The sequence below is a fragment of the Nymphalis io genome, chromosome 9 (genome assembly GCF_905147045.1).
Source record: "Nymphalis io chromosome 9, ilAglIoxx1.1, whole genome shotgun sequence".
NCBI classification, from domain to species: domain Eukaryota; kingdom Metazoa; phylum Arthropoda; class Insecta; order Lepidoptera; family Nymphalidae; genus Nymphalis; species Nymphalis io.
Genome location: NC_065896.1, coordinates 1948381 through 1975257, shown reverse-complemented (window position 1 = coordinate 1975257; position 26877 = coordinate 1948381). Strand labels below are relative to the sequence as shown.

General features: G+C 34.6%; 1 protein-coding gene across 1 annotated transcript in view; it reads left to right on the top strand.

The window, feature by feature from the left end:
* LOC126770878 (guanylate cyclase 32E-like) overlaps positions 1-26877 on the top strand; it is a 143791-nt gene that overhangs the window by 21454 nt on the left and 95460 nt on the right. The window contains exons 3-5 of the mRNA XM_050490486.1: positions 10767-10878; positions 20238-20423; positions 25572-25689. Coding sequence (XP_050346443.1) covers positions 10767-10878; positions 20238-20423; positions 25572-25689 — 416 coding nt within the window. The remainder of the gene's footprint in view (positions 1-10766; positions 10879-20237; positions 20424-25571; positions 25690-26877) is intronic.

The following is a 26877-nucleotide window of genomic DNA, read 5'->3' as shown; positions in this document are numbered from 1 at the left end:
TAAAATCGGGGGTGTTGTCATTGAAAAGCTGATTGATTCTGGCAGTATATGCAACATTATCACAGATAAGACGTGGGAATACTTAAAAGGTCAAAAGGTAAAGGCAATTAATCAAATCAAGAATCCTGATAAAATATTATTGCCTTATGGTAGTCAAAAACTTTTAGATATTTTAGGCGCATTTGACGCCAATGTAACTATCGACGGTGGAATCACTAAAACCGCAACTTTTTATGTAATTCGGAATGGTACCCGTAATCTTCTAGGTAAAGTTAGTGCAATACAACTTAATGCTCTTCGGGTTGGTATCCCTGTCAATAATGTCAGCACCTTTCCTAAATTCAAAGATGTCACTATTCAGATTCCCATTAATAAAGAAATATCACCAGTTATCCAACCGTATAGAAGAATACCAATTCCCTTAGAAGAAAAAGTGAACAAAAACTTATAGAACTTAAAAAAGCTGACATTATTGAAGAGGTTAATGGACCGTCACCATGGGTTTCCTCCAATGGTGCCAGTATTAAAAGAAAACGGTGAAGTTCGGATATGTATTGACATGAGACGAGCAAATGAGGCCATTATTAGAGACAATCACCCACTCCCTACAATGGATGAACTCGTGTCGTGTGCACCTCAAATGTTTCAAAAAGTACTAGAGAGGTTATTATTAGGCTGCAAAGGTACTGCTAACTTCATAGATGATATTATCATCTATGGGTCTGACGAACAGGAGCACAACAGACGGCTCAATAAAGTACTGCAAGTACTAAAAGATAATAATGTTCTCCTTAACGAAGCTAAGTGCATCTTCAGAACGAATAAAATAGAATTTCTGCGATATGAACTAACATCACAAGGGATAAAACCCTTAGCTAAATATATCCAGGCAATTCAGTCTGCGCGAAGGCCATCCACTGTTGAAGAAATACAGAGCTTTCTTGGGTTAGTTAATTACGTAGGAAAAAGGATCCCTAATTTGGCATCGCTTACAGAACCCCTCCGACAACTAGTTCGGCATAAATTGAACAAATCTGCAAACATTCAAAAGTATTGGACGAGTATTCAAGACCAGGCATTTGAAAGCCTTAAGCAACAGTTGTCAGAGATAAAAACACTAGGTTATTACAATCCGACGGATAAGACACAAATAATAGCAGATGCTTCTCCAGTTGGACTAGGGGCGGTGTTCATACAAATTGATCGTAAAGGCCCTCGTGTGATAGCGTTTGGTAATAAGAGCCTTACTGACTGTGAGAAAAGATATTGCCAAACCGAAAAGGAAGCGTTGGCATTAGTATGGGCTGTGGAGCACTTAAAATATATCTTTTGGGTAAAGAGTTCGATCTTATAAGTGATCACAAACCCTTGGAGACCATCTTTGGGCCTCGATCTAAATCTTGTGCGCGTATTGAACGCTGGGTACTTCGGTTGCAAGCTTACAAGTACAAGGTTGTCTACCGCCCGGGTAAAGACAATATCGCAGACGCAATTTCTCGGCTTTGCTTATCAAATGAACGGATACCATTCGACAGTGAAAACTATCTTAATTCAATTATCGAATATAGCAGACCGGTTGCAGTACCCCTAAATGAGATTGATTCAGCCAGTGCGGTAGACGTTGAGATTACAGCATTAAAAAACGGAGTTTTCGATAATAAGTGGGATGAATCTGTTATTGCTTATAAACCTTTTCAAACAGAGATTTGTTTCCATGGCAATATAGCATTAAGGGCTAATAAGCTTATTATCCCGAAAAAACTTCGAAATAGAGTTCTCGAAGCTGCTCATCAAGGACATCCCGGTAAAGTAGCCATTAAGACACGCCTTAGAACCAAGGTATTGTGGCCAAAGATCGACAGGGATGCTGAGAATAGAGTTAAAGCTTACAAAGGGTGTACACTTGTTTCAGCGTCAAATCCACCTCATCCGATTAAAAGAAGAGTTGTCCCAGTTGAGCTTTGGATTGATGTGGCGATCGATTTCCTATTAACACTACCATCAAATGATTATTTACTCGTTCTTGTAGATTACTTTAGTCGGTATAAGGAGATAAAAGTCATGAAGAATATTACAGCTGCAGGAACGATTAATGCACTTAAAGAAATATTTTCTCGTCTCGGATACCCTGTGACGCTGACATGTGACAACGGTAACCAGTTTACTAGCGAGAATTTTAGGGAATTTTGTAAGGAATATGGTATTACAATAAATAATACAATCCCCTATTTTCCGCAAATGAATGGTGAAGTCGAACGCCAGAATAGGGATGTACTTAAGCGATTAAGAATTAGTCAACTAGAAAAGAAAGAATGGAAAGATGATCTTTTGGAATACATGATAATGTATAATAGCACACCTCATACTACAACTGGGAAAACCCCTGCAGAACTATTCTTCCGTAGACAATATCGTGATAAAATACCAATAGCAGCAGATATTGAAAATAAAATAACAGATTCAGAAGTGAGAGACAGAGACAAAGAAAAGAAAGATAAAGGAAAAGAATATGCTGATATAAAAAGAAAAGCTGTGGATAGTAATTTAGAAATCGGTGAAAAAGTCTATATAAGAAACATGACCAAGGAAAATAAACTAACACCAAACATTAACACAGAAGCTCATACAGTAACAGACGTACATAGCGGAGACGTTAGAGTAAGGAACGATTTAACAGGAAAATAATATCGTAGAAATGTTATTCACCTAAAAAGAGTAGAAAATAATGACTGGAAAATTGTCGATCAAAGTGAAAATAGTGAAATGCATCCTGAAGCTGAAAACTGATTGTTCCCTTGCATATGTATCATCGTAAGCATTAAAATCTATTATAATGAAAGTGTTTGTTTGTCATTAAATAGCTACAACCTGTTTAAATGCAATTATTTGTTTTCTTAAAAGAAGGAAGAGATGTAGTATACAGGTGTAGTATACAGGGGCGGAGTGGGGGGCATTCGATGTTCGACTGGCGTAGCGTGCGTACAAGTGTCATTGCTTGGTGTGTATATCTAGTGATAGTGGTTGGTGTTATCAAGCATTTTACACAGAGTAAACAGGTTTCTTCTAGGCAAGCGTGCTACATCCTAGACCGTGTCGATGTTTAACATCAGGCAAATCAACGGTCAAACGCTGGCCTATTAACGGTAAAAAAAGACCCACACCTTGTACGATACAATTGTAATTACTCTTATTCACTAGCGTATTTTAAGATTTAGAAACCGGATGACAAAAAAATATCCACCTTTTGAATTTAAAAAGAAGCATTATATGATTAATTGATATGTATGGTTAATTAAGAGTAGGTAGGTAATACATAGAAATTACTTTTAGAGCACGTCCGTGTTGTTGATTAGTTAGGTTCCTGAATATCCTTTTGAAAAGTCAGATCAAGAAGCAACAGAAAATAGGTAACGATTATGAGAGGCCCCTAGGCTGCCGCCCCTACAAGACCTGCCTACTGTACTGCTACTCGCATATCTCTTTTGTATCTTTATAGTGTACACAAACGAAAATTAATTATTATAAAATTTGTAATACTAATAAATAATTAATTAAAGTACAATACATTAATAAATAAATACGTGTCAGAGACCAGTAGAATAAATAATATCTAAATCAGATACTACATGACTTTTCAAGTATAATTGTATTTGCATACTTTTAGCATTGTATTAAATTTGAGAGAGCGAGAGGGCCAATTGGCCCAAGGGACATCTCAATTCACAAGGTTGGTGGCGTATTGGCGATGTAAGCAATGGTTAACATTTTTTACAATTCCAATGTCTATGGGCATTGGTGACCACTTACCATCAGGCCCATATGTATACTATAAAAAAATTTACATCATTTTCTGGACCAATGAATGAAAATATATAAATATATACTTTATATAAATTAAAAGTTACATAATAATGAAAATTATTATGCGGCAATTTCCCCCGCCAATTCATTTTCACGCTACTGACTAAAAAACAAACTTTAAGTGTTTGCCTTTTAGATTTTCACATTAAATTTTATGAAGAAAATTTTCACGTGCTTAATTTGTGATTATAATTCATGTCGTGCTTGACAGTGAAGGAAAACTTCATGTGTCTTATTAAATTGAAATTCTGCCACATGTGTACCAACCCGCATTGGAACAGCGTGGTGGAATAAACTCCAAACCTTCTCCTCACAAGGAAGAGGAGGCTTTAGCCCAGCAGTGGGACATTAACAAGCTTTTACTGTTACTGAAGAAAATGAACTATAACACTAAATATGCACTCATATTATAGGATACCATTTTAATTGTTTTAATTTAGTATTAAGCGAACGTTTATACCTAAAGTACAACGTCAGCCGCCGAATGTAAGTAAGATCACGTAGTGGGAACATAGACATAAACTGCGTTTTTGTTCACACTATGCGTAACCCGATTTGGGCTGACCGATGAGCGGTTCTGCTAAGTAGCCAATCAGTGTCCGCAGTGCGTAGTGGCTTAGTATAACAACAAGCCGTCGAGAGTCACTAACTGCATAATAACGTAGGTTCAGTTTGGTATGAACGATATGCTTAGGATATATGGAAAGGCAATAAACTGCGTAGCGTAGGCTGACAGTCGGCGGCTGACTACGTTAGATTTGAACGTACGTTTTTTTTTGTAATGCTTAATTACATAAGCTAATAAAATAGTTTACATAAATCTTGTACCCTAAGATGAAGCGCGTATCGGAGAAGGTTTAACTATATAATAATATTGTATAAGCTGCGCTTCGCAGTTTCAATCGCTACCGGTATAGACTATTGAAGTGACAAGAGTGAATTCCTGTATTATAATACATTTATATTATATAATACACACAAAACAAGCAAACTTTTACACAATAAATTAAGTATGCTCAAAATTAAATCACACAATAATGACCAAGAGCCAACTTTACTCTGCAGTTAATTTTGTCAATGCATATATAAAAACCAAATTTAAACTGTCCTGGTTTTAAAATTGCTACATAAAATGATATAAACAAAAATGAACTACTGCACTGAATGTATGAACATAAAAATATTGCAAATATGTACTTGTTTAATTAATTCCTTTTTTTTCAATGAAGAAGGTTTGGAGTTTATTCCAACATGTGTCAGAATGTCATCCATCTCATGCAGTATTACAACCGAATTAGTTAATTTGACTTTGATCAAAGTTTCAGTTATTGCAAATCTAATTGCATGAACGACATATATTCATTACTATATTCTAGTTGAATCTACCTGAAGTAGTTTGAGGAAATACGTGGAATGATAAATTAGATTTTTAAATATGTCAACCATTGCTTACATATCTAAATGATATATATGGTATAAATGAAAAGGCAGGTGGTATAATCACACGTATTATTTATTATGATTTACACATTTCTTATTATCAAACACATTGATCACACTTATTGCACTTAATAGCTATAACAGAGGTTCGGCTTACGATGCGGGTAGTAGTAGAATACTAGGCTCCAAATGAGCTGGCAGGGTAATAAATGCTTTATTCCCCCTCCGGCTTCCGGTAGTTGGAATGGTGGCTTTGCTATGATTGGTTGTCGTAGCTCCGCGGTTGTATGGCACGCTGTCATTGGCTGAGGCGGTATGTCGTAACAATACATTAAAATTTAAGTTAAAATAAAAAACCTTCATTTTAGTTCTATTTTACATCTACTGAGTTTTATTTTTATCAGTTATAGTACTCGTTTCATAAAAGTTTATCTGAGATTTTAAAATGATTGCATATTTAAAATTCTAATAGAAATGATCACGATGGATATTTTTTTATCCATAATATTATAATATTATGGATAAATATATGGGGGATGGAGTTGCTCGCGTCCGTAGGAATTACCACCTGTCCTAGGCCACCCTACACGTATCCCCCGGGCGGTGCCAAACGAGCTTCAACGCCGAGCCACAGGCGGCGGTCAATTAACCTGTATAGGCCACAGCCGGCCTAGGGAAGTTAAATGCCCCCTAAAATAGCTGCAATACTGCCTTGGGAAAGTAGTATGTGTATTTTCTCCCAAACCCCCCTCTTTTTTATGGAAATGTCAAATATTGAGAAAGATTGTATGTCATGCGATCCGGCTAACCCCCGGCGCTCTCTGGTATCCAGGCTGGAGAGTGTAAAATCGGCTACCGAAAACTTGATGGAAGTAGGCGACCAGGCTTCCATTAAAGTGAATGGTACTGGCAGCAAAAACCTTACTCAGCAGGTCTTACACCGAAGTCTGATTATCACCAGGCCTAGAAGCAATTCCCTGGGAAGTAAACCCCCAGAAAGTTCCCAAGCCTTGGCCGAACCACCGAGCGATACAACTACACAAAATACACCAAGTCTACAAGGCACTATATGCCCCCCATTATGGCAGAGAGTACCAGGCACTAGAAATCCGAAACGAAAAAAAAACAGCGATTCCCCAGAGCATATAACCACCAGCAACATGTTCAGTCAATTACCAATTGACCTAACAGACGAACCCACTGTAACCAAGAAACCAGTTGAGAAAAAACCTATCAAGCCTCCATCCATAATATTGTATGGCATAGAAGATGTCAATAAATTAACTGAACTCGTGGAAAATGTTGCAGATAAAAGTTCATTCACATATCGGATTACAAACAGAAACCAAATGAGAATCAACACTCTAGATACAGAGGCCTACAAAATAATCATCACCAAATTCCGCGAAAGTGGCTTAATTGGTCACACATTCAACAAAAAGGAAGAACGACTCTGCCGTATTGTTATCCGAAATCTTCATCACACAACACCTAAAAGTGAGATAAAGGAAGAAATCGAAAAAACTGGAAACACTGTTGTCGGGGAAATTATTAACTCCAGATATGGTCCTGAGAAAAAACCAACCTCAACATTCTTTGTAAATCTCCTACCTAGCCAGAACAACAAGGCAGCTAAAGAAATCAAATACATCTACCATCAATATATATAGGTAACTATAGAGGATCCCAAGAAAAAAAATTCAATTGTATAGTGCCAGTGGTGTCAGCAATATGGGCACACAAAAAATTACTGCACGAGACCGTTCCGCTGCGTGAAATGCGCGCAGGCACATAAAACCTCAGACTGCCCAAAGCGTGATAGAAATACACCTGCCCAATGTGCACTGTGCCAAGGCTCCCACCCGGCAAACTACAAGGGTTGTGTGGTGTACAGAAAAATACTTGCCAGGAAAATCAACAAATACGGTAACCGAAGAGTTGATAGACGTTCTATTGCAAAAGACAACATGATTCGAGATATAAGCCTTCCATAAATACTGCCCAACAATCTTCCTCCATTCCTCCATTGAAGAAAGAAAATGAACCATATTCTTACTGTTCTGAAGCTGTTAGAAGCGCGCCAGACAAAGTGACCACAGAAAACGTCATACCTAATGAAAAACAAAACCTAACAGTATTAGAAACTCTCCTCACCAAACAAAACGAGAAATTTGACCTTATCTTACAACAAATGAGTACTCTAATGAGCCTCATGACTACACTCATAACCAAACTACAAGGTTAAAAGGCCTTGGGCTAAGACTGGCGACTTGGAACATAAATGGACTCTCACCCAATAAAGATGAGCTCGAGATACTAATAGCCGAGCACAAAATAGACATAGTCCTAATATCCGAAGCACACTGCACAGACAAAACTAATGTCAAAATCAAAGGTTTCCAGACATATACTACAAACCACCCTGACGGCACAGGTCATGCTGGATCTGCTATAATTATTCGGGACAAAATAAATCACCATTCAGGCAGTAGCTGAATATAAAACCGATCAATTGCAGGCAACTACAGTCGCAATACAAGACAGGCTGTATAGCTGAGACATAAAATATCCACACATCCACATTATTCGATGTTTTGGTGGACAGTATACACTGTCCACCAAAACATCGAATAAATTCCGATCTGTTTTCTGACTTCTTCTCAAATCTAGGCAATCGCTTCATAGCAGGAGGTGACTGGAACTCCAAACACGTCCACTGGGGTTCAAGACTAAATACAACTAGGGGAAGACAACTAAAGTTGAGCGTCGATATTAATCATTTAAGTATAATTGCCCCAACAGAACCTACCTACTGGCCAGCTGATCATAATCGAACCCCGGACACACTTGACTTCTTCCTAACAAAAGGACTCTCCAAGCAGTACATGAAGATCGAGTCATTCTCTGATGGGTCATCTGATCACACCCCAGTCTTATTAAATATCAGCTCAACAATAATTGAAGTCGAGAGACCTACAATATTATACAACCAGCGTACTGATTGGCCCTCCTTCAGGGAACACATTGAAGAAACCGTAACCGTAACAGCCTGTGAATGTCCCACTGCTGGGCTAAAGGCCTCCTCTCCTCTTTTTGATGAGAAGGTTTGGAGCTTATTCCACCACGCTGCTGCAATGCGGGTTGGTAGAATTCACATGTGGCAGAATTTCAGTGAAATTAGACACATGCAGGTTTCCTCACGATGTTTTCCTTCACCGTAAAGCACGAGATGAATTATAATCACAAATTAAGCACATGAAAATTCAGTGGTGCTTGCCCGGGTTTGAACCCACGATCATCGGTTAAGATTCACGCGTTCTTACCACTGGGCCATCTCGGCTTTTCATTGAATTGAAGAAAACCTCAATCTAAATGTAAGACTTAAAGAAGCAGAGGAAATTGAAACAGCAGTAGTGCAATTTACTAATCTCATACAAGTTGCCGCGTGGAGAAGCACGCCTGCCATTAAATATATGAACCAGCCCACAAACATACCATTGGAAATAAAGATCATGATCCAAGAAAAACGCAGATTACGCAGAGTCTGGCAGCTAAGCCGTCATCCGCAAGACAAGGCCGCCCTTAACAAAGCCATTGTAGAATTGAAGGAAGCTATAAATAATGCCAATGATGTAACAATGCAAGCAAAGTTGGAGTCGTTAACTGCGACTAAAGCCAGCAACTACTCGCTCTGGAAAATCACCCGTTCTTGTGACAGACCCAGCTTACCAAAAACTCCAATAAAAAAGGGAAACGACTGGGCTAGAACAAGCCAGGACAAAGTGGACTTGTTTGCTTATCATCTAACAAGTGTTTTCAAACCGAATGCAACACCCGACAACTCATCAGAACAATATGTTGATCATATTCTAAAACAAGACTTTCAAATGGACCTTCCCCCTAGACCTGTGTCGCCCGCGGAAATCATAAAAACGATCAAACGATTAGACAATAAAAGGGCACCAGGTTACGACCTGATAACTAAAGAAGTACTGCTGGAACTACCGAGAAAGGCAATTGTCTTCATCGCCATTATCTTCAACGCTATGTTACGAATAGGATATTTCCCGAGTGCGTGGAAAGTCTCAGAAATCATCATGATATACAAGGCCGGCAAATCAATGACTGAAAAAACGTCCTATCGACCAATCAGTCTGTTGCCTATTCTATCCAAGGTACTGGAAAAGACAATACTTCGCAGAATTATGCCTAGACTATTGGAACGCAAAGCGATACCAGATCACCAATTTGGGTTTAGAGAACGCCATGGCACAGTGGAACAAGTCCACAGAGTATGTGACGTCATAAGTACAACAACAAGGTCTGGCACAAAGGCCTACTATGTAAGATCAAGCAGAATATATCCCACTCATACTTTCCCATATTCAAATCTTACCTCGAGGATCGCATATTTTATGTGAAAGAAGATGACGCAACTTCTAAGTTCCAAGATATTGATGCCGGGGTGCCACAAGGATCTCTGTCCTAGGCCCCATGCTCTACACGTTGTACACTGCTGACCTACCGCTAACGCCAGGGATAACCACAGCTACATTCGCAGACGACACCGCAATATTAGTAAGTAATAAAGACCCAAAACTGGCATCAGAGAACTTGCAAAAGCGTCTTAACAAAATAAACGAATGGCTCCAAAAATGGAAAATAAAGGCTAGTGCTACAAAATCAGTACAGGTGACATTCACCCTTAGAAAAGGAGACTGTCCACCTGTAAAGTTGGGCCAATGTACTCTACCCAACAGTGATCATGTAAGATATCTTGGCTTACACATTGATCGTAGATTAACCTGGAGGCATCACATCAAAGGTAAAAAACAGGAGCTTCAGCTAAAGTACAACAGCCTATACTGGATGCTAGGAAGGAACTCCAGACTCTCTTTGGACAACAAACTCCTTATATATAAAGTCATCCTAAAACCCATTTGGACATGCGGTCTGCAACTATGGGGCAGCGCAAGCGATTCCAACATAAATATACTCCAACGCCAACAGAACAAGATAATAAGGACAATTGCAAAAGTACCATGGTACATAACCAACAAGGAAGTTCACGAGCACCTTGAAATGAGAACAATCAAAGAGGAAATTCGGAGTTTGGCAGCTAAATACAAAGACCGGTTAATCCATCACCCAAACGAACTCGCTCGCCAACTCACCATGGACCAGTATGTGAGACGACTAAAACGTCATCATATCCTAGAGCTAAAAGACCGGCAGTAGCTCTGGGCAGCAGATGAGTAGACGCTTCCAATGGGAAGCCACTCCGCATGACAGCATCACTGAAAAAATTTGCTCAAAGCCTTGGGGCTGATTGCAAATACACATAGAGAAAAAAAAATTATAACTTATCAATAAAGCTGATTTTCCATAAATAAATTCGCATAATCGTTCAACATTTGTCGCATTGTTATTTATTTTAAATTATCATGTTGAATTTATTTTCACAGAGTTATGACTCAAATGCGAGACCTCGGCGTGGTGGCGTTCTTCGGACCTGATGGCACGTGTCATACGGAAGCGAAACTTGCTGCCGCTTGGAATTTACCTCTCATATCACATGTAAGTTATTGAATTTTACAAAACTTTTTTTGTCAGAAGTGAGAGAGAATATGTAACAAATGAAATAAGCAAATCTGGGAGATACAATACAAATAAAATACAACCTCTTTATGTTACATCAACGCATAATAATAAATAATAATTACATAAGCACTTATTGTAATACATACATTGGCTAATCTCTCTTGAGATTGGCCACCGTGGCCGAAATCGTTCTGGAGGACATTATTATTATTCTACCGCCAAACATCAATACTAGCTTAATACTTGATAACTACGTCACAAACGGAAAACAACAATTCTAAATGTAAGCCTATTTTTTGTATTTTTAACCTATATATACATACTATTTTTAACCTTCTAATGTATTTACTTTATTATTTTAAATAACAAAGTAAATACATTATAAGGTAGGTAAGTACTTTTGTAAAATATATAGCCATAGAATAGTAAGTATGTTATAGCAAAAAGTGCAGCAAATACTCGTACAAGTCTTTTCAATTAATGAAATGAGTTCACTAACTAAATCTATCTTCTCTAGAAAAGTATGGTGGACAAAAATATATAGATATAAACCGCCGTTATATGCGCTTTTCTGTTCAATAGGACATATTTTTTATAAAAAAAAGGAAAAATATATAATTATACTAGTTCCGCCCGTAGTTTCGCCCGCGTATTGGGGCGGGGGATCAAGTGTTGGGTAACCTTTTGTCTACTTGTGTACACTGATATTGTGTATGGAAAATTTTATGATAATTACTCGAGTAGTTGAGACGTGGGAGCCTATCAACTCAACAACAAATAAACTCACTAAGTAATTTGCTATGAAAAACACTACTACGCAATCGCATTCGCAATTAATATAATATTAATAAGGATTAATTTAGTTTAATTTCTTTGTTTTTACGTTCAATACGAAATTGAATATAAAATGTGGTGTTATACATTAAACTTATAAATTATGATCACAATATTTAGATAAAATATAAAAGTCCTAGTAATATTGATAATACTAATTTCAAACCTTGACAGAATTTTTGAACCAGTTCTATAATGTTATAAAAACAACTTTGTAGATTGACAACGAGAGAGCAGTGCTTATTGTCTTTGCAAGTCTTGCTCTGTAATTAATTATATATATATAAGTATGTAGGAGAACGACAAATTAAATTATTCGACCTAAATATACGAAATTTATAAGGTATGTTTCATTTGATGAGACCCGCTGTAAAGAGGTTTAGCGGGACTTAACTTCTATAGAGCTTTTGAGAGTTAACTATCCAAAAATAATAAATACTAAGTTTTTGACATTCTGTAACAGATATTAAATTTAAATTAATCTAGGTCAATAACTATTCAAAAGTTCTAAAAGCTTCGTGAATAAGGTATAATTCGATTTGATTCAATTTATTTAAATAAGTTTTTACTATTAATTCGAGTGGATTTCTGAAAATTTATCATCGAAAGGAAGTTAATGATGAGGAGGCACGGAGGTGTTATTGTTCAAAATGTTCCGCTTCTTAATTACGATAACGTAAAGGCTTAAAATTTTACAGGTGTATTCAGTAAATTTTGTAGAAATTTGTTAGTAATATTTGCTAAAATATTAATAAGAAATAACCAGTTAAACAACTTACTAAAAAAAAAAAATTATTCTAAAACATTTTTTGTTGTAAAGATTTTTTATTATATACAAACTATCTATATCCTGAAAGCGCAGAAGCTTTATATTTATAGACGTATACTTCAGGGCCGTAGGAATTATAATACACACATTCGCAGGCAAACAACACGTTGGGTACGTGCGAATGTGTGTAACCTAACTTAACAAATACCCACCCATACAAAGACACCATACACCAAATGATTCCGGGTTTAAAAGTACATCATCATCATCACTCTTTTTTTTTAAAGTACATTTTATTATATTTTCAAAGTACATTGTGCGTCATTTCAATATTTAAGAACCATATCTTACGAAAATTTAACAAAATCTGTTCCGGTTTTTATAATGTGAAATTGCAGAATTATGCTAAATAGCTATCCCACAAGAACCATGCAGTTTTTCCACGATAAAAAATATTCTTTGTTATATTTTAAAATCGTAACTTATCTTTTATTGTGTTAAAATGTTTTATCTTAAACGATTATGTAAGATAGATATTAAATTTATTAATATCTATCTATATAATAATTTTAGTCAAATTTTAAAATAGTCCCTCCCGATTCCCACCCGAAATTATATTAAATTAAAATTAGGTATTAAATTGCGATAAAATTAAGTTATTTCACTTTAAATAGCAAATGTTCCTGGAAAATTTTCATGTATAAAGACCGTTTGTAAAATTAGCTACAATTTGTTGGATAAAGTAATTATAGTGTTTCGTGGGAATATAATTTTAGTACAATGTTGGTTTTATAGAGTAGCAAAGTAAGTTTTTCAATTTAAATCTATTTTAAAAGTTATTTTTGGTATTGAGTTTGAGAAAAAACATTCAAAGTAAATGAATACATTGCTATCTTTAGATAATTTTATTTCAAAGGAAAATGAATACATGTTATTTTAGATGGAAATTAAATAATATTTACGCATGAATTTACTTTTTATATGAATAATTAGTAATTCATTTTAAATAATCAAAGGTGTGATGCTCTGAATAGTAAGTGAGTCAACGTAATTGCAGGCACAAGACGTATAATATTATCTTCGATCCCATTATAGTACTCGCACCGTCAATGTCTATGAGAAAAGGTGACTTACAATCAGGTAATCGTTCTCTACAGACCATTACTAGAATTTTACGAGCATATTTCTGTCATAATATTAACTTATAACTAAATGTAAAAGTAAAAACCAATAAATGTCCCACTGCTGACCAAATTTCTCGTTTACTCTTAAGGAGAAGGTTTGGAATTTATTTTTGGAGTTAGTGAATAGACATGAGATGATTTATAAACTCATATTAATCACATAAAAAATCAATGGTGATCCCGATGGATTTGAGCCTGTAATCAACGGCTAAGATCCACGTATTCTTCTATCTCGGCTCGTTGTATGAACAATTACTATAAAATAAATTTAGCACTCACTAGTAATCCTCGCAGCTCTGATACCATTAGAAAAGATCATTTGGTGCTATGAATTATTTATAAAACGAAAATTTCATATAAATATAATACAGGAGATAAATAATATACAGTAGGGAAAGTGGGTGAGATTAAAGGATTTAAGAATTTGATGACATAAGATGCTCGTCTTAGGGAGGTTTTCTCACAGTAAACTGGAACGCTTCGATTAAGGTTTTGAAATATTTACTGTTTTGTATAACGTTTCGCTATATAAATAATTACTGAAATGTTTTGTATACGACGAAACAGTTTTTATTTATTTATTTATCGACATAAGAAACACAATCATATTCACAAAATTAACAACGAAAAATGATGATAATAGGCTACTAAAGTGTGATATACCATTACAGCCATACAATTATAATGCTAACATTACACTCAACCTAAATAAATAAAATATTAATATAATCTATGATGAAATTAAAAAAAATAGTTAAGTCGAATTGGCTGTTATGATGACACAGAATATAAATAAAATTGAATAAGTGTTGCCATTTAAATATGTGTATAATAGACATATTTTTACAATTTTTAATTATGTTTTATTTAGTTTATTTAGGAAGACATTTTAAAGTACAGTAACAACCTGTTAATATATCACTATTTAATGTTTTATTTAAAATAGGTAGACGGTCTAGCACATAAGTGCCTATTGTTGTTGTAAATGGTTACAATTACCCATTACTCATTACATTGACACTGTATTTACATTGGCTCACTCCCCTTTGAATCGGAACGTAACAATACTAAAGCTTGCAGCATGTTAAAACAATTTGATTTATCATCCTTGGTAAAACAAAATTTTCAGAAAATATTTATTTATTTCTTTATTTTTATTTTTAATTCTTTATTGCACACACTTTACAAACATTTAGTAACATATAATAGGTAGTAGAACATATAGTATGCAAAGGCGGCCTTATCCAGGCAACCTCTGTAAAGAGAAATGTGTTTTTAGCCAGGATCACTAATCGGGCATAGTGTGCGAACAACTTATACTGATAATTTAAGGAGCTTAATACAAATATTTAATATACCAACCTGCATACATATATATATATATATACATACATACATATACATACATACATACAAACAAACAAACTTATATATGAAATAAAAATAAATAACCATTAACCTATAATAATACAACATGCTCTAATTATATTGATAGATAATAATTATGCAAACGACTCTTAAAAATATGCACGGATTCAGCCTGACGAATTTCTCGAGGCAGGGAATTCCATAGTTTGACTGCTTTAACCGTAAAGGAATTGCTGTATATTTTAGTGCAACTCAGAGGGATTAGCAATTTATTGTCTTGCTCAGAGCGTAAATTGATTGGTGTATGAGAGCCAGGGAAGGTAAACCGCTCTTTTAGGTAGGTTGGAGTTTGAGGATGGTAGAGTATAAAGCAAAGAAAGGACATGCATATTTCGACGCAACCGTATTGGCAGCTACTTTAGTTTTTTACGATGCTGGTTAATATGATCATATTTACGTAAACCAAATATGAAACGAACACACATGTTCTGTAAGCGCTCTAGTTTATTTAGCAGTTCCTCAGAAATATCTAAATAGACTGAGTCGGCATAGTCCAATAGGGGTAATAGTAAAGAGTTGGCTAAGGCGAGTTTGGTTTTATACGGCAAAAACTTTTTCCAGCGCCTGAGAGAGCCAATGGAGGAGAAAATTTTTCGACTCACCTCTGCTACTTGAGGAACCTAAGAGAGCGACTTATCTATTATTAGCCCTAAATTTTTAATCGTTGAGAGCAGTGGAAGCGCTGTACCATTAAGAAGGATGGGAGGGATATGGGATTGATTAATTTTATGTCATTGCTGGGAGATGCCGATAATAGCAGCCTGCGATTTGCTTGGATTTATTAAAAGTCCATGTGAATGACACCATACTACAATTTTTTCGACTTCGGAATTTAATGTTTGGATAACATTAGCGAGGTTGTTGATTGGTGTAGTTACGTATAACTGTAGATCATCGGCATAGAGATGATAATAGTAGGAAAGAAGTGATGAGACAGAATTAATAAAGATAGAAAATAACAACGGTGACAGAACTCTACCCTGCGATACCCCAGATTGAAGAAAACAAGGAGAAGATAACATATTGTTAAAACTTACGTACTGTTGCCTATGACATAGGTATGATAGAAACCAGTCCATGGTACCAGGTGATAAATTAAGCGCACGCAACACTGCTAAAAGTAAATCATGGTCGACATTATTAAACGCATTACTAAAGTCTAGAAGAACAATGATTGTAATGAGCTTATTGTCTATAGCAAATCGAATGTCATCGCATATTTTGACAAGTGCCGTAATTGTGCTATGTCCATTACGAAAACCTGAATGAAGTGGGCTATGGAAATTGTTACTGGTAAGATATGTATTAAGTTGAGAATAGACAATACGTTCAAGGACTTTGGATAAGAAAGGCAGGATGGAAATTGGACGAAAATGTAAGTTGGTGGAAGGGTTAGAGGTTTTCGGATAGGAATTATATAGACAGTGCGCCAAGCGCTAGGAAAGGTACCAGTAGAAAGGGAAAAATTTATTATATGTCAAAGGACAGGCAGAATGCAATCAAGGGATAAGAGAATCATTCTTTTGCTAATACCATCACTGCCAACTGCATCAGATTTTATAGCAGTAATGTGTTTTTTGACGTCTTTAGGAGACACAGGAGTAAATTCAAAGGATGGGTAATCAGGAATAGGTAATGAGGCAAGACATTTTAAGGTATTAAGTTTAACTTGACCATCCATGATATTATTAGTGGTGAAGGAGCTGTTAGGAGAATTAATGTCAAGGTTATGCAAGTTTTTACTTTTTTGACGACCAATTCCTAGAGATTTGAGAAATCTCCAGGTTTTACTGGGGTTATTGCGCTCAAGGGAAGAATATATATACTTACGTTGTGCATCACGGCAAGCTCTATTACAGTAATTACGTAACTTTTTATACTTTAGAAGATTAGCATCTGTAGGCCTGATTTTCCATCAATAATTTAATATCCTGAGTTAGCCATGGTGCAGGCAGATGTTTAAGCTTAACCGGTCTCATAGGTGCATGCACGTCAAACAATTGCACAAGCTGAGAGTTAAATATATTTAATTTATCTTCCATTAATTGGGAGTTAAATATTGAATCCCAGTCAATTCGATTTAAGTCACGAAGAAAGTCTGTGTTATTAAAATTTTTAAAGCTACGGCGCATCACAACCGTAGGCTTAGCTTTAGGTGGTCGAATTCTGTAGGAAAGAAAAACTAAATCGTGATAGGAAAACGCTTCAGCAGGTAACTAGCCGTGTGTCACGATATGATCAACGGAAGACACTAACATCAAGTCTAAAACAGAAGGTGAGCAGTTAGGAAAGAAATGAGTGGCGTTGGTCGGAAGAATATTAAGATTGGAACTATTTACAAGATTTCTAAGGCGATTAGCTCGTGTGTCGTTTTTCATGAGCCATGTATTGAAGTCACCCATTATAATTGTATGGTCTACCGTGGCTACATGCAACTCAAGAAGGTTTTCAAAATCCTCAAAATAGTTGATATGGAGGGATGGGCTATAAAAAACACCAAGTAAAAGTTTTAAATGTCCAGATAAAAAATTCAATGAAGAGGTGCTCCGAAGACTCTGAGTATTGGACTCTGAGCTGGAGATTTGCTTATGATTGTGAATGCAATCTTGCTACGTAGATATATAGCAACACCATCACCGCCTTTTCCTACACGGTCATTGCGGATTAAATGAAATCCAGGCAGACAGTAAGACGTGGAGGGCAAACAAGGCTTTAGGAATGTCTCAGAGATGAGTATGGCATGGATATTTTTATTATCAAATGAATTTAGGAGGTCTGGAGTGAGAAGGGATGCTTATAGGAATTACATTGAAGTTCTTAGGGTGATCCGTAAATGTTGTACTAAGAGCTGAACTGAGCGGTATATATGTACTATGGAAACTGTCATCTGAAAAAGATGAATCGTTAAGATTTGTAGAGGTGTCGTCTGAAATTTTACTATTTATGTTATTTAAGCTCATACTATATAATCATAGAATAATAATAATAAATAAAAATATATTATTAAAAATAATATATATATATATATAGGATGGTCAAGTTAAAATTAATATATATATATATATATATATATATATATATATATATAAACAATATGTCAAAAATCAAATCAAACAATATTATTTTAACCTACCAGCGTAATAACATTCGCTTAAGTACCAAATAATCTATAACATCATTTTATTTCAAACACACAAGCGTTAAAAAAACAATGATAATAATAGAAAAGAGGAAATAGATTGATGAAATTAACTTAGCGGATATGCAGGCTATCCGCTAAGTTAATTTCATTATTGTGTTTAAATATCTATTAAAAAATAAAAAATAAAAGTAAAAAAAAAAACATTGAAGACATTTGAAGTTAACACAATGTATCTGTGGCATCTCTCTATCAATCTAAAATATATTTAAAATTACATTTAGATGTGTTATTGTTTTCAAAAAAAATCAAAATAGTTTATTTTACAGAAAAGATATTACACACTTGATACAATAGATGGGTTGTTTGATGAAACGATATCAAAATTGTATTTTCGGTGATACCACACTAAGCCAGCTTGTGTCGTGGATACTTTGCTACGATTTATAGACAGCGACATACGGTTAATAGTGTGTTCTTGAAACATTTTAGTAAACTTTATAGAAAGTAAATGGTATATATGTAGTATAATTAATTTAAGTAGACTGCAAGAATAATAATAATAATAAATATATAAGTAATATTTACATAAAACTACATAAAATTTTAAATTTATGAATATAAAATACAATATAATATGCTATATACATATATTTTTATTATTTTTCTAATCACGATATTAGGGTAAAAATAATATAATAATAATAATATCCTGGAACTTTTTTCACACACGGCCATCTGATCCCAAATTATGCTTGTGCAGAGCTTGTACTATGGAAACCAGACAACTGATATACTACATATACTATTTTTCTTTTGTAAATACATACTTATATAGATAATTACACCCAGAATCAGGACAAATAGACATGCTCATGCACATTTGTCCTGGGTGGGAATCGAAAACATAACCTTCGGCGTGAAAGGCAAGCATCCAACAACCACGCCAACCGGCTCGTCAAAAGCTTGTGTTGGTCTTAAACCTTATGCTATCGACTAATCTATGTACTATTGTGTATTGTAATGGTGTGTGTACGATATTTGTATTATTCTATTTTTGAATTAAATATATGTTTTAAAAATGCGAGGAAAACGGTCAAAATCAATATACAATTAAAAACTCTTATAGGCATTTACTTTAGAGTTTTACTTTATCTTTATGTACACGATGAATAATTTACCTTTCTTCGTAAATTAATACGTATAACATTATTAATTTAATGCATTGCGTTAAGTAATGAAACAAAATACTCATATTGGAGACATTTAGCAATGTGTAGTAATTACTTGGCAAATTGGAAACTGTCATGTACGACGCTCTACACGCTACATTCAATAAGATTCACACGCTCCAATATACAAGTAGATATATATGTACGTTATCAGCAAAATTTGAAATCCGTCTGTTAACAAATAGCCTAGGTTGATACTCCACAGCGACATTTTAGGGTAATTCGCTTAATTGAAAACTAGATCTCACTTACAATGCAAATCGTTTTAACAGAAGGTTTGTAGCTTATTTCACCGCTGCTCCAATGCGTGTTGGTGGAATACAAATCACGATGTTTTCCTTCATGGTGAAGGAACACAAACACGCCTTTTCTATATAATAAAGTAATCAACTTATGTGACATCAGTCTGCACTAAAAAATAAAAACAAAAAAAGCTCTATATTTCGATGGCAGCAAAGTAGATACGGACATCTACATAATAGCAATTTTTCTCGAGAGCACATTAAATAAAAATAGTTACCATTTCGACATTTATGTATCAATTAACTTGAAATTTTCCATGATAATTTAAAATAAAAAAATATTTATTAGTAATAGTATATGTAGTATATCAGTTGTCTGGTTTCCATAGCACAAGCTCTGTACAAGCTTAATTTGGAATCAGATGGCCGTGTGTGAAAAATGTCCCAGGATATTATTATTATAACACAAGATTACAACACTCACACTGCTAAAAATCTTGTCAACAGAAATGTGCTGGAGCTCAAGGTCCCCAGATAGGAGGTCTGGGTGCAACTTTTGCTAGGACATTACCCCCAGCTCACAAAGTTAGCAAGTCTGTCATTGCTCTACTGAAGGCCTACGGTTGGACCAAGTTCGCGATCATTGCTGGAGATGAACAAACTGCTGCTGAACAGCAAATGTATGCAATAAAGGTAAATAAATATAAAGTTTTCACCGCCGAGCAAGAGATGAATTATAAGTTCAAAATAAGCACTTGAAAACTATGTAGTGTCTGCCTGAAATTGAACCATCAATCCTCACTTACAATTCACATGGGCTTTTTGCACATTATATTTGGTATATTTAAAGGGACATATAATTCTTATATTACTTTGTTTAAACTTTAAAGAGTTCGATTCTGCATTTCATTTTTTGTTTATTTTTTTGTTCGTAAACGTTTCTTACACCTCGTATATCTTCAGTCAAGCAATTAATTATTTTCATTATACGCTAAATTAAAGTACAATTGATATATTTTTTTTTATTTAAAAATTGTATCTTTTTTTTTTTCATATAAGATAAAATGTATAATATTATAATGAATAGATAAATATTGTTGATACATCTTGTTTGCTTCTTGAACTTTTTCATAGCGTCTGGTTATCAAAAAGTTCAAGAAGTACGGTAAGTTCCTTTAGTACGGTTGTGTAATAAATATACAGTAACAGCCTGTAAATGTCCCACTGCTGGGCTAAGGCCTCCTCTCCCTTTTTTGAGGAGAAGGTTTGGAGCTTATTCCACCACGCTGCTCCAGTGCGGGTTGGTAGAATACACATGTGGCAGAATTTCGATGAAATTAGACACATGCAGGTTTCCTCACGATGTTTTCCTTCACCGAAAAGCACGAGATGAATTATAAACAGAAATTAAGCACATGTAAATTCAGAGGTGCTTGCCCGGGTTTGAACCCACGTTCATCGGTTAAGATTCACGCGTTCTTACCACTGGGCCATCTCGACTTCGAAATATAATAATATCGATAAATCAATTCCTAGCATTGACATTTTTTATGAATCTCGCTCAATCTTTAGAAATAAGTTACTTATTTATTATAAAATGCGTGATTTATTCATTCAATTATGATATCGCCAATTGATTTTTTATTATAACAATAACATTATTTATTATTTATTTTGACATTTTTAAATTTTTTGTTACTTTTAATTTGAATTTGATTAGATTTGATCTAGAAGTGCCATATACACTTGTAATTGACATGCGTATTAAGTAAGTAAAGTAACAGCCTGTAAATGTCCCACTGCTGGGCTAAGGCCTCCTCTCCCTATTTGAGGAGAAGGTTTGGAGCTTATTCCACCACGCTGCTCCAATGCGGGTTGGTGGAATACACATGTGGCAGAATTTCGATGAAATTAGACACATGCAGGTTTCCTCACGATGTTTTCCTTCACCGAAAGCACGAGATGAATTATAAACAGAAATTAAGCACATGAAAATTCAGAGGTGCTTGCCCGGGTTTGAACCCACGTTCATCGGTTAAGATTCACGCGTTCTTACCACTGGGCCATCTCGACATTACATGCGTATTAGATATACTATTATTGTATATAAATACATTTTGTCAATGCTTTATATGTATGTTTTGTGCTATTACAAATAAATAAATAAACTTTCTGTGATAATAAGAATCCCATAATATTATGATTTAACCAACTTAAATAATTTTTAGTAAACCATATTTTAAGTATATATTTCTGTATGTATGTACGGGCTAATCGTAGTAACTATAATTCAAGTGGTTTAGCTTAAAAACATATGTTTATGTTAGAGAATCCTTTTATTTGGGAAGATTATATGCTATATATTTTCACGCTTTCACCCTAAAGAGTAGATTAAGCGATCTGGAAAAGCAAGATCTCTTAATGTGTATAAAAGAGCCTCAAATAATCCTTTGACACACGTGAAACCGCACTGCAAGTATTTTAACAGTGTAATTTATAAAATGAAGGAAATAAATTTCCTTCAAAATTTATAACTATTTTTTTGACTGACGTCTACGTTATACAGACTTTTTAATTATTTTAACAATATTATGTGTTTTGAATTTAAAAAAAAAGTTAAAGCGAGTTTATTTAACAACAATTCCAATGAAAAATTAATTGAAAGCTCACTTTTTTCATTCTCTGTGTAAAAGTTTAATAGTCTGAATACGGCTCGCGTCAATTGTATCAATCATTCGACAAAAAACTAAATTTTTTGTCTATCAATTTTTTTACAAGATGCTTATAACAATATATAAATTTAATATATTTTTGGTTTTTAATTTTCTAAACTTTATAATGAGATATTTTTCTTTTTTAGCAACAAGTGCATTTTAATAAATCTCGTGCTGTTGGCTGATCTTGGTGTCTAAATCAGTTAGAATATATTTCATACATGATAGGGTTTTTGAAGATTTTTAAGCTTTTAAAATATTGAACTCGTGCCCCGGAATTTTATGGGTTTTAAATTCGGATTTAATATATCTTTTCAATACACATAACGAGTAGTCTTCCAGTGATTGTTTGACATATATGGTCGCTGCTCCAATATGTAGCGGCTTTATGTGTAGTGATTTATGTAGCTGATATCCTATTTCTGTATACAGTCCATCTAATGCATAAATATTTTTTTCAATTGCACTACCTATGCCGTAACAGCCTGTGAATGTCCCACTGCTGGGCTAAAGGCCTCCTCTCCTCTTTTTGAGGAGAAGGTTTGGAGCTTATTCCACCACGCTGCTCCAATGCGGGTTGGTAGAATTCACATGTGGCAGAATTTCAGTGAAATTAGACACATGCAGGTTTCCTCACGATGTTTTCCTTCACCGTAAAGCACGAGATGAATTATAATCACAAATTAAGCACATGAAAATTCAGTGGTGCTATATATTATTACTATATTGGCGATGCACTACCTATGTCAGTGATTAATTCAGACCATGCGTAGCTTTCGATGAAAATTACGTTAGGATAATCAAATTATTGACCCACTAAAATCTCTTCCGTCCTAAAAATCCACGTATTTTTATCTTCAATTTATTTTCAAGCTGAAAAACCGTATACTTTCGCGATTATTATTAATTTAACATAACATTTTAAATTCGATTTTTAATCGCGATCATACATTTACATTATTTTGCCTAATATTTTAATAGCTATGTATAAGACATAGAATTGAACTTTCAGAGCCATAAAAGGCAGAAATTTGTTAGATATTTCAAATGGCAGTGTACTAAATATTAATCATAAATATAGTTTTTTTCGCATTTTTTTGCGACAAAGATAAGGAATCCTTTTGTACAACAGACGAAAGCAGCGTTTTCCGTCGGAATTCCGAATTTTCTTTTAAGGTTTTCCTTTAAGCTATGTTTGACGAACAATAAATTTTTTTAATGTAGGCTCTGTTATTTTATTAAGCTTTACATCAGTGCTTGAGTTATCTATATCTGTATAAGTTAGCCAAACACAGGAATCGTATAAGACTGCTGTTTGTTTCATCTATTTAAAAAAGAAATTACGTTATAGGTAGGCGGACAGGCAAATGGGTCACTTGGTGTTAAGTGGTCACCACCGTCCATAGACATTGGCGATGTAAGAAATATTAACCATTCCTTACACCCAATATGCCACCAACCTTGGGAACGAAGATGTTATGTCTCTTGTACCTGTAGCTAAGTTCGCTCAAACCGTAACGCAACAATACTAAGTATTGCTGTTTAGCGGTATCCGATGGTTGTATCTACCCAGACGGTCTTGCCCAAAGTCCTATCACTAAATGAAGGAGATATATATATTCATTAATTTTAAAATCTGTATGGGGGCGTGGTGACTTAAGAAAACATTATCTCGTTTGCCGTCAGACGAGTCGGTGTTTACCCCAAGGGCGTCAAAAGATGTTTCACAACTTCAAGTATTTTGTTTTTCGGAGGAATAGCCGCACGTGTTTTAGGAAAATGTGTCTGAGCTCCCGTTAATTGACTTGCCACTCGTAGCTCCAATCTTTATTTAAAAATCACGTTTTATTGAAAAAATAAAATACTACTTTACACTTTCTGCAATTATAACGGTAAATAGCTTTTTAGATACTAGGACTCGCCAAGTGGTCTTCGTCCATAATAACATAGAAAGCTCTAGGAAAATATATATGAATATCATATGCGAGTCTGCCTACCTATATCGTAAAAAAAATTAAAAGCCTTAAACTAAATTAAATATCGTTTTCAGTTTTGTCTCAGTAGGAGCTAGCAACACAGTGATATATTTAGCTTATTAATATCGTATTTGTTTAATATTTATACTTTAAATTGAATTATTTTTTTCTATATGAAAAAGTATTTAAAGTGACTTCATCTGCCTGAAGTATCAACTATCTTTTGTTACCATCAACAATATTGATTCAATATAACTCTTTGCTTAATATATTATATATTTTATAATTTTTTAAAAATCTGTTTCAATAGAATTAAAATATCCATCAGCTATTTCGTTATGCGACATTTTCTGCCATTGCAAAAGAACTTCGTTTCAAAAAACCGATTATATATATACATATATATTATATACACTAAGACATCTAAGAGTTAAACCTTATTCAACCAAAACACAGATTCATAACATAAATTACGATTGGGTAGTACAATACAGTACATTAAGGATTTCTGTTTTCTTCAAAATCCACGTTAGGTCTTAGACCAGTTATATAACCAGTAATTTATTAGTAAATCCTTTTTGCTTACGTCAGGTTAGACACCAACCATCTATCACTTATCTTGGCGCCAAGCATAAAACCAAATATAATGTATTTCTGTGTTCCAATGTCAGTGATGAGCTACTGTTATTAGGAGCACAAAGGACATGTTAGATGGGTAATGGTACATAGACGATATAAGAACACGTTTATGTTTCACACAGTGTTAGTGTATTTGATCGAAGATGAATAACAATCTTACTGGTGGTAGAGCTTTGTGCAAGCTCGTGTGGGTAGGTACCACCCACTCATCACATATTCTACCGCAAAACAGCAGTACTTGGTATTGTTGTGTTCCGGTTTGAAGGGTGAGTAAGCCAGTGTATTTATAGGCACAAGGGACATAACATCTTAGTTCCCAAGGTTGGTAGCGCATTGGTGATGTAAGAGATGGTTAACATTTCTTACAATGCCAATGTCTATAGGCGTTGGTGACCACTTACCATCAGGTGGCCCATATGCTCGTCCGCCTTCCTATTCTATAAAAAAAATTCCGTTTGCACGTTTGCTTCGCTAAAATAGATAAAAATTAATTAAATATTTTATTACTATAGGAGTTATCAGAGAGCAATGGACTAACAATCACAGCAGAGCACCGTTTCGCTGACTACATTCCACGTCACATCTCACGTATGGAGCGTATCGTCGACCAGACGTACGACAAAACAAGAGGTGAGTTGCATACTAATTGTTGTCGTTGTCATACAAATTAACATAAATGCATACATTAACTTAATTAAGATAAGAAAATAAAGCGTGCAAAGATAAAGAACGAAGGCCTCGAGAAAGATAGAGATTTAATCTAGAAGACAATTAAACAGTCGGTACAAACAAATACTAAACTAATGTTTTACAGTAACAGCCTGTGAATGTCCCACTGCTGGGCTAAGGCCTCCTTTCCCTTTTCGAGGAACCACGCTGCTCCAATTCGAGTTGGTGGAATACACATGTGGCAGAATTTCAGTGAAATTCGACACATGCAGGTTTCCTCACGATGTTTTCCTTCACCGTTAAGCACGAGATGAATTATAATAACAAATTTAGCACATGGAAATTTAGTGGTGCTTGCCCGGGTTTAAACCCACGATCATCGGTTAAGATTTAAGCGTTCTTACCACTGATCAGACTATTACTACTAAACAATAACATAAATAAACATTTAATCCGTATTTCGTAAACTATGCACTCTGTATTTAACTCTATTATTACCTCAATTGTGGTATCCAGGAATTATATTCATTAAAACTAAAATGTCATAGAGATTAATTATTATTTATAGCAATTAAGAATGATGTATTTGAAATCAATTTGTGTGAATAAGGATGTATAGATGTAAGGATGATGAACGCCCATGTATGAATAAGCTTCAAAACTCTACCCAGCAGTGGGACATTTCAAAATCAAAATATACTTCATTTGAGTAGTTTTAAAAGCACTTTTGAATAATCACTTTACAAAATTAAATTAGATTTAAAATGATCGCTGTGTCAGAATGTACTGAAGTAGAAATTACAGGGTAGAACTGGCTCAGAAAGTCAGTAGTTGCTTTTTTAATTGCGATAGACTCACATTCAGTATTCCTCAGCAAAACCATTGCAATATAACTGACCTAAATCTTTCTAGTAGATTACAATTACTTGATTTTGTTACGAGATATTTTTTTTCCTAATTAATTTTCTAAATGTTTTATATATTATATAACCCAGAAATGCAGAAAATCCATGCTCTTTAAAATATAAATAAAATATTTTTTTTAGTTTTAAAATTAATATCTAGTAGAAATTAGTATCTTATGAATTTCTGATTAAGATTATACAAATAATTGAATTCTAATCTTACATTTTTAAGTAGGCAGGCCTA